This window comes from Equus przewalskii, chromosome 9 (genome assembly GCF_037783145.1).
Source record: "Equus przewalskii isolate Varuska chromosome 9, EquPr2, whole genome shotgun sequence".
Classification (NCBI taxonomy): domain Eukaryota; kingdom Metazoa; phylum Chordata; class Mammalia; order Perissodactyla; family Equidae; genus Equus; species Equus przewalskii.
Window position 1 is genome coordinate 58777471 of NC_091839.1, and position 16229 is coordinate 58793699.

General features: G+C 54.8%; 1 protein-coding gene across 20 annotated transcripts; it reads right to left on the reverse strand.

Moving 5' to 3' along the window:
- Window positions 1-100: 100 nt before the first annotated feature.
- Window positions 101-11807, reverse strand: MICAL1 (microtubule associated monooxygenase, calponin and LIM domain containing 1). 20 transcript variants are annotated; one of them, XM_070559204.1, is made up of 26 exons: window positions 11294-11807; window positions 10759-10941; window positions 9435-9746; window positions 9139-9346; window positions 8787-8891; window positions 8348-8452; window positions 8086-8241; window positions 7378-7478; window positions 6402-6659; window positions 5991-6106; window positions 5667-5793; window positions 5398-5479; window positions 4675-4822; window positions 4055-4242; window positions 3790-3878; window positions 3607-3648; window positions 3320-3403; window positions 3036-3192; window positions 2643-2719; window positions 2078-2351; window positions 1843-1940; window positions 1440-1553; window positions 1217-1310; window positions 934-1033; window positions 760-833; window positions 101-378 (listed from the first exon to the last, which is right to left on the reverse strand). In XM_070559204.1, the coding sequence occupies exons 3-26, from the start codon at window positions 9690-9692 to the stop codon at window positions 230-232; spliced, it is 3204 nt and encodes a 1067-aa protein (XP_070415305.1). In that variant the 5' UTR covers window positions 9693-9746; window positions 10759-10941; window positions 11294-11807; the 3' UTR covers window positions 101-229. The 20 variants fall into 20 exon arrangements, with proteins under 20 accessions (XP_070415305.1, XP_070415309.1, XP_070415306.1 ...); XM_070559208.1 differs by having other exon boundaries at window positions 101-375; window positions 11294-11462; XM_070559205.1 differs by having other exon boundaries at window positions 11114-11317.
- Window positions 11808-16229: the final 4422 nt, after the last annotated feature.

Sequence of the window (16229 nt, forward strand, 5' to 3'; positions counted from 1 at the left end):
GGTTGGTGTGATTGTCACAACATAGACTGTCAGGCTCCTACACATCTCCTGACCTCCCTGCACACCCCCCACCTCCCACCCACAAGCAGCCTGAACCCTGTTTGTGGCAGAATCATTTTTATTATAAGCAGTGAGGCCCTCTCCCAGGCAGTCCAGACGAGCAGGGCGGCACTGCCCTGGCGTGAGGTGATCTCCCTTGTATGGAAGAAGGCAGGCAGCCCACCCTCTTCTAGCCCTGGGCCCCAAGCCCCGAGGCCAGCTCGCAGAGCCTGCGCTCCTCCTGGAAGCGGATGAGGGCATCCCGCTGGTTCACCACGTCCACCAGCTTCTTCAGGACCTGGTCTTCAGCCTGCCGATCGGCAGCTGTCTTTAGGTCTTCTGAAGGGAGGACACGAAGCTTAGAGAACAGGGAAACGGAGCAGGGACACAGGAGAGGGACACCCTAATCCTGGCCTGTGTGACTTCTACAACCCGGGCTTTGTTTCCTAGTATGTAAAATTAGGTTTGTCAACACCAGTGGTCTTCTAGCATTTTTTAGCAGCAGCACCATTTTAAAAGGAAATCTTGCATAAAAGCCCAGTTGTGCAGCTCCGATTGAAGTGAAGGCAGAGTAGGGGCTTGGAGCCCCATCCTCTGGCTTCCTCCTGAATTGCCTCAGAGGTACTCATGCCAGAGGACCATGTTGCTTGGTCCGTATCTGAGATCACAAAACTTGTGCACACCAGCGCCGTGACGTCCACCTCCTGACATCCCACCTACCTTCCCTGTTCATGTAGCCTCGTAGCTCCTGGTCCAGCTGCCACTGTTTCTCCTCCAGGTGCAGCTCTTGCACCCTGTGAAGGGCAGGGATAAAAAAGGGACAGCTTTCCAGGGTGCCCAAAGACCTGGCTGGGGCCTGGATCACGTGCCACTGTCACCACCCCTGCCCCTTACGTGATCATGAGCTCGGCCTCTTCAGCCACGAGGCTGTTTTTCTTCTGAACGAGCTGTAGCAGCTGATCTAGCCATAGTGCCTTTTCCTGTTCTGGGGAACCTGACAGGAAGGAAGAAGTGGGGGCAGAGTGGTCAGGAGGCCTCCAGCCCGGGTCACGGGAGTCAGGGCATGAGGAGCCTGCTGTCAGCCAGAGCCTGGTGGTTTGAGGGACTGCTGGGGGCTGAACACAGGGCTAGGAGGCAGAGGGGTGTCCTAGATTGTCCCTCCCCTGTCTTCACTCACTGCTCTGGCTCCTCAAGGCCAGCTCCAGCTTCATGCCCAGGGCCTCTAGCTCCCTCAGATCAACCTCGATCTCATTTAGTCGCAGCTGGATGGCCTGAGGGGTACAAGACAGAAGGCCCAGGAGTCCTCAGATTGCTCAAGAACAGAGCACTGGAGGAGCTCTGACCTGCGGTCTCAGAACTCTGACCCCATCAGAGTCAGTCCAGGAGCCCCTAGGCCTCACCTGGGCCTTGCAGAACCTCTTCATCTCCTCCTCCTTAGCACGGCGCAGCAGAGTCCGGCGCCATGTTGGGTACTTGTCCATGGTGCCTGATTTCTCGGCAAGGGTCCGCAGAGTCTATGGCAGGGTCAGGCCAGTCAGGGGTAGGGCCTAGCCCCCCCCTGGTGGATAGGGGTTGGGGAAGCTCTGTTTGCAAGGGACCAGAAAGAACGTGGGCTGGAAGTGGGGTAAGTTCTGGTAGAAAAAATGGAGGCTTAGAAACAGTAAAGAGTCAGACTGGGTGAGAAGACATTCGGAGAGAAGGGCTCAGTGGAGGGAGTGTGGTAAGGCTTCTGCTGTGGCCGGGGAGCCTTAGTGGATGTGTGCTGGCTTGGGCAGAATGGGTGGCCAGGTTCCTCCCACTCACCTTTTCCACGCCTGACTCCAAGGCCACAGCTTCCTCTTCCTCCTCTTCCGCTTCACTGGAGGAGGAACTCTCTTCCTCCTTCTCCATGGCCACAAGAACTGAGCAGAGGAGCAGCAGACATGGCCTGGGATCCCCAGGACCTCGCTTTCCATTCCCTAGCATTCCCCTTCCAGGAATCCCAGGACTACCTGCCCCATCCCCACCCTGCATCAGCATGTCTGGGCAGAGCACTTACCTTGAGGGCTCTCGACTGGCACTCCCCAGCCCCTAAAGCTGCCCTCCAGGGCCTGGTGGGCCAAGGCAGAGCAGCTGCGGGGGGGCTTGGGTGGAGGCTCCATGTCTGGGTCAGGGGTCAGGTTGAGGGAGGATAGCCGCTGGCGTTCTGGGCTGGAGAGGCGGAGCCGCCGACGGGTGGGCTGGCTGGGGCTTGGGACAGGACTGGCCTCCTCCTGGGTGGCCATGGGAGCCGGGCTTGATGGCATGCTATTCTCATCCGGTGTAGGGAGCTCCTGGAAAAGCCATGGTGTGGTCTGGTCAGTGACCTGCCCTGTGCGGGGTTGAGGCTGCCCCTTAAGACAAACTGGGCCCTGGCATTCATTCACTTAGACCGTTTATTGAAGTGTCAGGCAGTGTCTTGGATACTTGGGATACAACAATAAGTAAAACAAGACAAACCCCTTGCCCTCATGGAGCTTACATTCCAGTGGAGGAGAACATTCAGTTACCCCAGCAAAGCCAGCTGGGCTTGGAGAGACCCCTTTCCTCTTTCCCACCCCCCAACACACTTGCACAGCTTTTACCTGATTCTCAGGGCCTCTGTCACTGCTATCCTCTTTGTGGCCTGGCTGGGGCAGGTGCTGGAGGCAGTAGAAATGTCCTGGGAAGGGTGGAGAGGGGGAGGAGGCATCAGATGGAGGCAGCCCAATGCCCAGATACCCAGTTTATCAGGGAAGGTGGGGGCGACAGGACTCTGGATTTGCAGTTGAATTTCTACGAGCTTCCTGGTTCCTTAGAGCCCCACATTTGGGGCCTTGGAGAGGGACAGAGAAGACCCAGAGCTCAGGGGAAGAAGGTGCCATCTTGAGCCTGTTTCCACCCTGTGCTCAGCACCCCAGCTCCCCTTCACCTTCAAGCTCTTTGTCCCCGGGCAGGGCCATGCCCAAAGCCCTCCAGAGGCCTCCCAGGCCACTCACCATCCCCTGGGTGCTGCCCATAGTCACCCAGCCTCAATGTGGCCTCACACCTATGGCAGTGGAAGCAGCTCCGGTGGAAGAAACGGCCATCGACGCAGAGGCGTTCCAGGATATAGAGGTGTTCCCCACAAAGTGCACACACGTCCCCAGCACCGGCCTGCACCAACCCCAGGCCACAGGGTCAGCTGGAGTCAAGGCCAGCTGCAAAGTTCTTCCCTTGCCCTAAAAAAACCCCTCCCTGCCCTCCCCACACCTCTGCCTGCAGACAGGGCCCCCATTCTCACCTCCTGGTGTTGCGATGGGGGTGTCAGGGGTACACCAGGCTCTGGGACAGGTGGCTCCTCCGTACTTGGGGTCGCAGCCTCTACCTAAGGAGGAAAGGTGGGGAGGTGGAGGGGCAGGACCAGCTGGGGAGTGGATGTGTGCAGATGAATAGAAAGGGTTGGAAGGGAAGGGGAGTGAGGCTAGGAACAGAGACTGGATGGGGGAGTCACAGGACCTGGGGTGGGGAGCAAGACATGTGGGGACAGGACATGGGGCAGGGGACCGTCCAGCCCCTGTGTGCATTTACCTCCAGGCGACGCTTCTTGCCACCAACATCCTTCTCATTTTCCTGCAACAAGTCCTATCCTCAGCATGGGGCTCTGAGCCCCCAGTCTTCCTCTTCCCCATTCTGAAAGTCCTCCTCCCCATCATCCCAGGGACCCCTATTAGGAACCCACTGCCCAGCACCAACCCTGCCCAGACTTTCCACCTGGGCCCGTGTCCGTTGCAGGGTCCTTTGCAGTTTGCCAAGGAATAGTATAGCACTGGAGGTCCCTGGAGAGCCTTGGCTGACAGGGCCTGCAGGGAGAGTCAGGGTAGATGGGGGACCAATACTGTACCCCCAGAACAGACAGCTGTGCTCCAGCCCAGAAGGACACCTCTCTGAGGCTGTCTCTTAGAGGGCACCCTCTCCCCTGTCTCTCTCACACACCTCCTCACCCCACCCCTGCCCACCCATCTACCCTCCAGGTCACCTGGGTTGTGGGTGCTCTTAAAGGCACTGTGGAAGTGGCTGAGGTAGGCAATGAGGCCCAGTGGGTCACTTCCTGCCACGACTGCCTGTGCGGACAACACTGGCGTGATGCCCAGCTCATGCTCTGCCATCTTCAGTGCCCAAGCAGTTGCTTCCAGAGCCCCCATCCCCTGCAGCTCTGAGGGTTCCCTGTGGGGTGTTGGGGAGAAAAGTCAGTGGGAGATCAGCACCTGATTCCTCTGAGGAGACAGCAGCAGAGGTGGGACAGTGGGTAGGGGCGGGGGGGAGCACAAAGGGAGGATAGGACACGAAGGGTTTTTATTTTCTCTGCTACACACCCCCCACCATCACCCAATGACAACTGCTTCTGGCCTTGGGGGGCCCCTACCACTCACAAAGCTCTCGTCTAGTGAATGCATTCGATTCTGGTGGGAAGGCAGAGTCAGGCAGGACTACTATCTCTAAGGAGGTCAGTGACTTGGGGAGAAGGATTACTAGCAAGTGGTGGCTCTGCGACTGGTGCTCCCCACCATTCCACACCACCTGAAGTAGAGGGAGGGGCAGAGGCACGAAAGAGGGCTATGCTCTGCCAGGGACCCCTGAGCCCAATTTGCAACTCACAGTAGGCCAGGCCGCAGCCGGTGCACCAGAGCACACAGAGCTAACCCATCAGCCCAGGAGGAAGACAGGTCAGTGACATGGACACCAGGGTACCCAGCTGTCTGCTCCTGGCACCAGCGTAGCAGCTCCTCCTGGGTGCCTGCCGACCCTGGGAGAGGAGGCTGTGCTGTGCCCAGACCCTCTGGCTCACAGAGCCCAGACGCTGGGTCGGGGGGAGGTGATCAGGGACCCACCCCTACTGGGGCACTAGCATAATGCTCACTGTCAGCAGTACCTCCTTCATCCCAATTTTCTCATTTAAAAAAAAATCCCCCCTTTGGAATAAAGTAGGGGAATGAATCAAGTGAAATCACTGCCAGCCAAACAGCGGGCAGCAGCCTATGAACTGAGGGGCAAGGAGGGCCCAGAGGCTCAAAGGAAAGGCGGGTTTGGGGTCTGCAAGGCTGGAAGGGGTAAGGCAGAACAGCTGGGAACAGCGCAGCAGAGCTGCCGTTCAGCTGCTATACTTGTAGTGGTTGTTAAAATACTGAAATACTTCCACATAGATTGGCAATGCTGCTGCTGAGTGCTCCATAGCCCCTCCACTCTCCAACTTCCCCACCATCCAATAGTGCTCCAGTACCCTGCCGCTGGCCTGCAGCTGCAGCTGTTCTGATGGCTGGTGCTGGGGTCTCACTGGTTAGGAGATATTTTGGACATGGCCCTGGAGGAAGGCCTGCTCACCAGTCACCGGCTTTCCTGCATCTGTCTTGTCACTCTTCCTCTGCACAGGCTCCTTGGCCACCACGTCATACAGGTCTTGTACCTAAGGCAGCCCCTTTCAGGTGTCAAGGCAGGCTGACCACACACACCCCTCCGCCCATGGCGGAGGGGGGCTGCCTGGGGTAGGGCTCACCCAGAGGGGCAGTAACTGGGCAGGCCTGGAGGGAAGGCCTGACCTGGAGGAGGGGGGCTGACCTAGGAAGTCTGGTGGGGGTGCCAGGGGGTCTCACCTGATTGGGGGTCACAGCCTGGAGGTTCAGGTTGGGGTAGCGGGTGGCTGGGTCCAGCCCATACTGGGCCACGTTCCGGTGCATGTTTTCTGGGGATGTCTGTGACAGGAGCTGGTACAGGCTCTCACTGAGGGGGTAAGGGTGGGGGCAAGGGCATGAGTTGGGGGACACCATCAGCACCCACCCCTCAAGAACTGCCAGGCCCTTCTTTGATTCTCTTTTGCCCATGCCACTGTCTATTCACCCAGCACCCCCACCCCCTTCCTGACCCTTGTCCTATATCTAGCCCTGCCTTCCCCCACCCCCCCCCAACTCAGGCCTCACCGCTCTGCCAACACCTGTAGGGGCCCGGCGCCCTCTGCCCACCGCTTCACCATCCAGGCTGCATCAAAGGCTGCCAAGAAGCCCCGAGCCACTCCTGTGCCCAGGGGCCAGAAGGGCTGCAGGGTCAGAAGGATAGGAAACAGCTCAGTGAGAGTCCAAGCAGAGTGCCTAAGGCCAGATGCCCCCAAGGTCACAGCAGAGGGAGCCCACACCAAGCAGCCTCTCACCCCCGCCAGGCCATCCTCAGCTCCTCCTTACAACAAGCAAACTGTTTTTTACCCTCTTCTTCCCATGAGGCATCTTCCTGCCCCAACCATAGAATCCCTGTGCCTCCTTACAAGGAGTCCCTGTCTCTGGAGGCACCAGAAGGCCCCTCCCCCTGCCCCAGTCAGGGAATGCTGAGCCCCTTACCTCCACCAGGCAGTCCCCCACCAGCCCCAGCAGCAGGCGGGCGCCATGCTTCTCCTGCACTCGAGCAGAGCTCTCTGCCCGCATCATGCTCGTGAAGTCAAAGGCAGCAACATCAGGCCGCCCGTGGGCGTCCAAGGCAAACTCCAGCTTCCCGAGCTTGCCATGGGTGGCGAAGTCAGCAGCTGCCCGAGCAAAGCGCTGCAGAGCCTCAGGCACCACGTTGGCACGGCCCAGCAGCCGGTCGGTCTCCGGCCAGTCCTACGTGGCCAACAGATCAGAACGAGCAGTGTCAGTTGGGCAATCCTGTCCCCCTGGATGTAGAAAGGGCACATACTGAGGCCCCGAGAAGCAGCTTCCCCAGACTCCACAGCAGTTGGAGGCTGAGCTGGGACTAGAATCTGGATGTCCTGCCTCCCATGCTCAAGCCCCTTCCCCAGCACTCACCTGCCCCCAAGGCCCAGGACCGCTGCTGTTACCATACACTTGCTTTGGACAAGTCACTGAGCAGAGCCTCAGTTTCCCCCTCATTTAGAGATGACATACCCAACTTCTCAAGGTACTCATGAGAATCAGGTGAGAAAATGCAGAGAGTGCTCTCACCACAGTCCCTCGCACATAGAACAGAAGGTCTTCCACTGGTTCACTCAGCAAATACTTACTTGGTGCTTACTACACACCGGGCACCATTCTAGGCCCTGGGAATAATCAGCAAGAAAACAGACACAGAGAGAAAGCCCCTGCCTTCATGGAGCTCCTGTTTGTAGTCCTGGGGCCAGGACAATGTGTCTAGCCCAGAATATGACTCAGCCTGCCATGGAATCCCAGGGGAGAAGAGCTTGTTGAGGCGAAGGAAATGTCAGGGCAGAGGCAGGAGAGGACGGGCTCCCTCCACACCCGGGCGGAGACAGTGTCCATGCCTGGCCTCTACCTCCCAGGGCCTACTGCCCAGCCCTGCCTGCCTGGGCCCGGGCCCCACCTGACGCAGCACCCCCAGCCGCAGCAGGCACTGCTTCTTGGCTGTCATCACGAAGTAGTGAGTGTCATCCTTGTAGTAGACAATGTTCTCCAGATCAATGCCTGGGGGGACAGGGCAGGGGGCAGGTGTGTTTCCTCCTTATGTGTCACTGCTCTAAACACCTTGCCTGACCTCTGAGAGCTGGGATTACAGCTTAGACTGCAGTGGGTGCCCCTGACACAGGGGCCCATGAGTCCGGCTGGCACAGTGGGCCATCTGTTCCAGCCCAGGAGGCCTGAGGACTTGGAGCAGAGAGAAATTCTCTCTGGATGGGGTGGCAGCTGGGAGACCTGCACCATATGGTCACATGCTTGTGGACAACAGCCTGGCTTCTCACACTGAGGTGTGCACACCTCGGCGGGGTGTGACCGTGCAAAGTCAAAGTAAACATAGGGCATCTTCTTGAAGTACCGCTTTCATTTTGTATTTATATCATTTTTATAATAAAGCATATATAAAAAAACAAAATCCCACACATTTTGTGACCGATTTCCATGACTTGTCACGCTGGGTGGCCAAGTGGGGCTGTGTCTGCTGAGTCCCTGGGGCATAAGACCCCACAAAGATGGAAAAGTGGGGGATCCTTTGGACTGAGCACCTGGGAGGGAGAGGCGGGAGCGAGCCCACAGTCAGGCGGCTGGGGGGGTTTCCTGTGAGTGGTGCCCTCACCTGTGGCTTTGAGCAGGCTCTGGAAGAAGCTCTGGTTATAGATCCTGGCCACACCGCTGATCTCAGGCACCTGTGTCTCCTCCACGGTGCGCCTGTTCACAAAGTTGGCTGTGATGCCTATGGCCAGTTTGCCGCGCATTTCTCGCACTGTGAAGCCTAGAGGTGGGGGCAAGTGGGTAATGGCAGGAAGACGAGGGGTGTAACAGCCTAGCAAGCCCAGGAGGAGCCCATGCTGGTTTCCTCAAGGGAAAGGAGCACTCACCTTCAGGGACAAATTTACCTCCAGCAGCAGAGATGAGGACATCAAATTCATAGTTGGCCAGCTGGGCTGAGGGGTTGGGCTGGAGCTGGGCACGCCAGCCACTCCCTGGGGTAGAGGGTGTGAAAGGCACAAAGGTGCAGAATTCCGAAGGGGCCCCACACAACCCAGTGAAATAAATAAATGTGTAAAGGGTTTTATGGTTTAGAAAGCAATGACACATTGTCTATGAAATTACACCTTCGCAACAGCTGTGGAAAGCAGGTAAAGAGGGAAATATTACTCCCATTTTACAGCTGCTCAAATTGAGGCTCAGAGTAGTTTGCACAAGGCCACGCTATTAGAAACAGAGACTCAGCTGACTCCCAGCCCGACTCTTTTTCTTTGACGGGCCAAAATGTCCTTGACAGATGGGAGTTCTCGGGAGCAGAGAAGTACTTACCCTTTTTGGGAGGGGGCTGGAGGCCAGTGAAAGTGACACCCCAGTGAATTTCCACCCCCAGCAGTAATGCCACTTTCAACAAAAGCAGCTGAAGCTGCCGGATGCCTGGAAGGGAGAGGATGTTAGGAACACGGACCCCAGGACCGCACAGCCCCCCTGAGCACCGGTCAGAGCTGGAGAAGGTCTTAAAGATCACTCAGCTCATTTTACAGAGGAGGGACCTGAGTCCTGATGGTCACCTGTCTGAAATGAATCTTGTCCACTCTGCCTCTTGGCTGGCCCAGCAGCCCCCCGTAGGCCTATCTCTAGACCCAGGCTCACCCGCCCCTCCAGGCCACCACATGGTGCTCACTGATGTGATCCAGGGTGCCTGTGCAGAAGCGCCCATAGAACTTCTTGGCGCCGAGTGCCCGAAGGTCATGGATGGTGAAGGGCCAGAGGTGGAGCACGTTGTGGCGAGAGAACTTGGTGCGCTTTTCCACCAGCACCACACGTGCCCCCAGCAGTGCCAGTTCCACAGCAGCCCGCAGCCCACAAGGGCCAGCACCCACCACCAGGCACTGTGAACACACAAGGCAGTGTGGGCATGGCATGCTGGCTCCCTCCACCAACGCCCCCAGTCTCCAAGCCCACGTACCATGTATCTACCTTGGTGCTGGCGCAGGCCCGGCCCTGCTGGTAGACAGGCTGCCCTGCTCTCTTGTCCAGCTTGGCCCACAGCGTCTTGGCACTCCAGTAGTTGAGCTGGGCCTTGATCTTGTGGTATTGGGACAGACCCCCACCGGGCTCCAGCTCCAGGGCCCTGCATAGCCCCTGGAAGCTGCTCAGCACATCCTGGCACAGCTGGGCCTGCAGGAAGCTCTCAAAATGGGCATGTGCTGGGTTGGTGGAGGTGGGTGAGGCCATGCAGGCTCTTGGGGCTCCCAGGGAGGGGAGCAGCTAGGCAGCGGCACGTGGCAGCTGGAGAGAAGGAGGGAAGAGAAGGGGAGGAGGCTGAAAAAAGGAGGAAGGGAAAGGAAAGGGAGGAGAAGAAAGTAGGCTGGAGCTTTGGGTCCATCCCTGTCTGGCTCTACTCCTCTCTCCAGCCCGCTCCCGATCTGTTCCAGAGACAGCCACTAGCCCTTCCACTCCAAGTGAAATCTGCCAAATTTGGAAATGAAACATCAGCAATCCTGGACACAGAGGGCACACAGGAAGCCAGAGAGTCCCCAGCTCAGCCTTCCTGTCCAGGGACCTCCAAGCCTTGCTCCATCTCTGAGGCCCAGGGGACAGAAGCGGCAGGAATTCTTACCTGCCTTCTGGAGGCCCTGGAAGCAGGGCTTGTGGGAATTTCTCAGACGTGGAGCGGGCAGGCTGCCCAGGAGGAGAGCTTTCCTTGCTGTGCAGACAGGGACAGACCCTAATACTTGCAACTCCTGCTGCTGGGCACACCTACTGCCCCATCTCACCCCACAGCCTCCCTGTGCTGGGTGCCCCTGGATGGCCTCAGTGCCATGCTGGGTGTAGGGTGTGTCTTATGACAGGGCCAAAGTTTTCCTTATCACTCGTGATTGCCTCCTGAGGTGGGGGGGGGGGGGGACGACGACAGTCTTTAACATAGGTTCCACTTCCCAGCACCCAAACAGGGGAGGATGTTGCGACTGACTGGGTGATGGCGGACTGGATCTATTTCTGACTCACTGTGGTCAAAATACTTCCTCTGCGACTCGCCTCTGCTCCAGTGGGCCTCAGGGTGGTTTGGGGGGCGACAACAGCTGGGTTTGCCCCTCCCAGCTTCCTCCCACCCCCATCGATGCACCGCCTCATCCACTGCGAGCTCAGGCGTCCTCTCCCAGGAATCTCCCGAGACAAGGTCTCCCTTTGTCCCCCTCTCCCTCGCTCGGGCACCCACGCAACTTGAGGGCTGTCGAAGGGGACTTTCTCATGCTGGAACCAGGAGGAATCAGAGGGTAGGGAGAATGGGGTTGCCTACCGGTGAGTTAGGGAAGGTGGGTGGCATCGATGGGGGCAGGTCCTCGGGGCTGATCCCCCCGTCGTCGGCCGCCCCACCAGTCCTAGTCGGACGGAGCCCAGCGGGCCAGGCCGAGGCGGGAGAAGACTACAGTCGTCCGCCGCATTCGGACTAGAGCAGACCAAATGTCAGAAGGGCAAAGGTCTGTCTTCGGAGAAGGGGAAGTGGAAAGAGGAAGACGTCAGCGAAGGAGGAGAGAGGGGCGACCCAAACTGGAAACGCCAGGACAAAGGGTGTGCGAGGGGTGGAGCGGTCTGGAAGGATGCAGAGGGAGCTGGATCACTGGCGGCGGGGGTGGGGTGGGGTGGCTACTCACATTCTGGACCGTAAAGTCTGGAGAGGGGCTGTGCAAGGCAGGGGCCAGGAAAGACTTGCCAGAGCAGCCAGGCGGGGTTCCAGAGCGCCCGGGGCCTCCTGTCCCCGGAAGCGCGCCCCCACCCCCACCCCCGATCCCAGCGGGCAGGGGGCGCACAGCTGGCGCAGCCGGACAACTTACCCGGCGGGCGGCTCCGGAGCCGGGAGGGGCCGCTTCCTGCCCGGCGGGAGTCCCAGTCAGGGCGGGAGGGCGGGGTCGGAGCAAGCGGAGGTGGAGAAGGCGCAGAGGGAAAGCCGCGGATGCGGGGCGGCGCGGCGCGGCGCGGCGAGTGCGCCCGGCCCGAGAGTCCGGCGGGGAGTGGGCTGCAGCGCGGGGAACCCAGCCCGAAGACGCTTTATTCGAGCCTCATTAGCATCTCATTACCCCGCGATCCCCGCCACCAGCGGCAGCCGGGGGCCCGCCCACGCCTGCAGGGTGGCGGCCGAGGGCGTGGCGCTGCAGATGCCCGCTTGGGGGCTGGAGACGCCGGCCTGGGGGCGCCCGGTGCCCGACAGCGCAGCAGCGGCCTCGAACTCCTTTTCGGTGCCTGCGCCTGCGAAGCTAGCCGTTGCCGGGCGGACGAGGACACGCACCCTTGCGCAGTACCGACACCAAGGGCCGTCTTCGAGCGCTGGGCACAGAAGGCGCTCGGACTGGGCAAGAAGTTTGCAGAAACTCGTGGGTCCGTGGGGTGGCGCCGGAACGTCTGCACTCTCTTCACTTCTTCTACCAGGAGATCCACGGCCCGGGCGCCCCACGATAGACCCAAGCTCGGGGTCCACCTCCCCTGCGGCAAAGTGGTGGGGCCGGGGGTGCTAGACCCCTAGTAAGGGGGAAATGGGAGGGGTGTGTGGGAGAGAGGCTAGGCTGTCAGTATTCAAGAATGCCTTGGAGTGAGGACCCACAGAACTGTAGGTGTTGAAATGGGCTTGAGAGACCTTTGGGATCAACTGCCTCGTATTCTGGATAAGGGAACAGCGCTGAATGTGAAGGCACTCCTCCAGGGTCATTCAGCTAGTTACTATTAATAAAACATCAATTCTCATTTATTGAGCGTCTACTGTGAGTATTCCCCTAATCTCAATGATCACAACAGTCCCGTTTTACTGAAAAGGAAACTGAGGGTCTCAGAGGTTCTGTGACCTGCAACAAGTTTACACTGCAAGTGGCAGAGCTGGTATGGGCCCAGGTCTGTCTGGACTCCACCACAACAGTGTTGGTCCAATGTGACAAATGAAAGGCTGGCATTTTAAGAAGCTGTTTCTTGTTTGGAGGAGGCGACACTGTTACACTAGAAACACTAACAAAACAGAGGAGAAAATGGGAGGGTGGCTCTCCTTGAGATCCAGGGATCAGAAGGAGCTGGGTGCCCTATGGCTCCTCCCTTCTTCTTCTCACTTTGCATTTCGCCTGGAAATCCTCTGAGACCCAGTAAGACCTGAATACTCACTGTTCCCAGCTTGAGCTGAGCAGCAGGCAGGGGAAGAGGCAAGGGTAAATGCCTGCTCTCTGCCAGGAGAGGCAGGGAATGCAGCCAGGTCACACTTAGGGAACTAGGGCAGCCTCCCAGTTGGGCCCATCCTAGCTCTTGAGTGTGCCTCGTCATTTGGCTTGAAGTGAATTTGCCAAATATCAGACACACCCATGTTTAACTCCATCGTGTAACTCCTAGCGCTCTCAAATCCACTGTAAATGGCTTACCACACTTTCAGAATTACCCTAGTCCCCTTTCATTCAACCAGCTGCTCCGAGTTAGTGTGTTTGCAAAGGCCCAACAGGGTCTGGCCCTGGACTCACTGACTTGGTTGCAGTGAAACAGGGTTATCTGGCTCTCTGAATGACAAGTGGTAAAATTTGTCTTTAAAAAAGATCACAGAACAATGACTTCATCAATGCTAAAAACTGCTGACTTGAGTTTCAATTAATGCTAATTAAAGATAAACACTGGTGCATAAAGCAATGGGGAATATATTGGTCTATAATCCAGAAGGCCTGGGCGAATTCCAGCTTTGCTTCACACCAGCCTAGTGTGACCTTGAAAAAGTCACCAACCACCATGCTTCAGCCTTATCATCTCTAAGTGTAGGCAGTTTAATTACTCAACCTCCTTAAGGACGGGGATATGTTCTGAGAAATGCGTCATTAGGTGATTTCTTCATTGTATGAACATTGTGGAGTGCACTTACACAAACCCAGATGGTACAGCCTACTCCACACCTAGGCTGTGGTACTGATCTTATAGGACCACTGTTGTATATGCGGTCTGTCATTGACCGAAATGTTGTTATGTAGTGTATGACAGTGTTCAAGGTTGGTGACTCTAAGAAATGTACAGACTAGAAGATCCAAAAGAAGATCTATTTATAGTTTCTTCAAAGAAAAAAAAAGACCTCTACTAAAGCTAAAAGAATACATTATTTATCTACGAGCATTTTACTTCTTAATTACAATTTTACTTGTGTCACAATCCACATTATATTTGTATATAGAACTAAAAATACTGGCACTCTGCCCATTGGCCAATTCATATTGGATCAAATGAACGGCCAATATGTGAAAAGTCAGTTTTAAAAGAATCCTATTCTAATGTTTTTGCAAATAATCATGCCAGCCGTGCTTAGGTTAAAAGCCCGAGCCATTAAGACAGGATTACTTTCCTTAAACCCATACCCTGTTCTGTGTTCTTGCAATGCCATCCTCACCTCACCTCCCAACCTCAGTGCAGGTGACGGCTAAGCCACCCTGCACCTGTAGGTTAGTGCCTTCAAACAACACACCCACAGTCCTGGGCTGGAAGCTGTGGCTGCAGTGTGAGCGGAGAGAGGCAGCCGCTGAAGTAAAAATAATGACAAACTGAGCCAAAGGGGTAGAGTGCTATGAACAGATATGATGGGGTTGGCTTGATTGAGATTAGAGGGCCCGGGAGAGCCTCCCAAAGGAAGTGACAGTTGCACTGAAGTCTGACAGATGAGCAGACGTTAGTCAAACAGAGAGTGTGGGCAGAAACCTTTCAAAGCTGAGAAGCCGCCTACCTCAGAGCCCTGCAGCAGGAAGCTGCGGGGTGTGTGCTGGGAAGAGCAAGGAGGCCAGTGTGGCTGGAAGTCAGAATGGGGAAGGGGCCCAAGAGGAAGCTGCAGTGGGGACTTTACTGAGTGCTCTGGGAAGCTGCAGAAGAATTTTAAACACAGCAGAGACATGATCATGCTTGCCATAATAACACAATATCCAATCATTAGCTTGAGGCTAAGGGCACAATGGTGAACTCAAGTCACTCCTGCAGTGGAGAAAGAGCTTGGCAGGGGGGTAGAAAGGAGCAGTCAGGCCTCGGCAGGAGTCCAGGCAAGGACATGGTGTGAGAGCCACGATAGGAGAAGTGGACGGGTTCAAAATCTAGTTTGAGATGACACTGACGTAACTTGGTGATGGACTGGGTGGGGATGAGGCGAGTCCTATCAAGAATGAAACCTAGCTTTCTGTCCTGGCTGGAAAGATGAGCGAGCCACAAACAAATGTGGGTCTCCGGTTCTTTCCTACTCTTCCCTGCAACTTCATCCCTCTGTAAGCTGCCTTCAGTCAGGTGCCTTTCCCAGAAGTGAGGGCAGGGTGATTTCCTAGATGTCAGGGTAACACAAGGGACTCCACCCCGAGGGGCTGCAAAGGTTACTAATACAAATAGGTTCAGGATCATTTTTAAAATACTTTCCTGTATTTTTGTTATAAGAGCGCTTTCGTTCTTCAAACACTAAGATTATAGGAAAAATTTGTCCAGGAGCCCCTTAATCACACTAGAGTCATCTGAGAGGCGGATTTTAAAATGTAAAGAATTTTGTTTTTAACTCTAATTTAGCCTGAGGAAGCTTCAGTTTAACTTTTCATCTAACAAGGATAAAAGTAATAGGAATGAACCAAAACCAAGAGCCAAAGTGTTCTTTTGGAAAATCTTGATATCCATACTTAAAATGATCTAATATTATGGATATTAAGAATTCACAATAAATAATAAATTCGTGCTCTAAGACTAAGGAAGTTCCCTGACCTGACTCGTGCTCAAATTTTTCCCTTTCTACATGTCACACTGGACATAGTATTACTTTTCAGACTCATGTTAAAAAAAAAAAAAGCTGAGATGTCTTGCTAATATTTCCTATTTGTTCAAGTTCCTACATCATGTGTTGCAAATATGACTGAATGAGTGATTTAGTATAAAAGCTCTCCTAATGTGGTATGTTTCAAGTGAGAATGAGTCTATATATTTTTATATATATATATATATGTATATTCCAGTCAACAAAAGTATTTGTTGCTTAATTACGTGTAAAGAATTTGAAAGCAAGATAAACTATCACGGTAACATTCCACCTTCTTTTAGAGATCATTCCTTGATAACTGCTGTTTACAAAAGAAAGGCAAAAGGCATTTTTTTAGGGGTCGTTCCTCCAAGCCTGCTGTTTACAAAAGCAAGACAGAGTTTTTTATTAAATTAAATTAAAGAATTAAATCTTAAGAATTTAGGCTTATTTTAGTTTGGAAACTCAAGATGGAAATTTACTTCAATACTTACAAATAAGAGCAGCAAAAATAATACAAATCCGCCCTAAATGTAAAGGATCCTCAGTCAGAAGTTCGAAAAAATGGCTCACTTACGGAGGTTCATTTAGTTAAGACATTTTCACTTTAGTGGTAACTTTCATCCAACCGGTAAATTTCAAGTAAGCTTTAAATCAATAGTAAAATAGTAATATGACTATTGTTAATGTGGTAGTTATTACATTTCTGCAGGAGAAAGACAACTTTTACTATTATTGTTTTATGTAAAAAGTTTGATTATATGCTGAAAGTTCAGACACAGATCCTCAATTTTAGTCAAAAAAGTTCTATTACATTAAGCAGATCATATGTAAAGAGAAATCCAGCTTAAAGTTTCAACAGACTAGTGACAGTACACCCATCGGGTGGAAGCAGTGTAGTGAGATCAGCCAGCCCTGTGTCCGAGTGCTGGCTCTACATACTGTAGGACCTTGGGCAATGGACTTCATCTGTTTGGCCTTCGATGTTCTCATCTGTAAAATAGGCATAA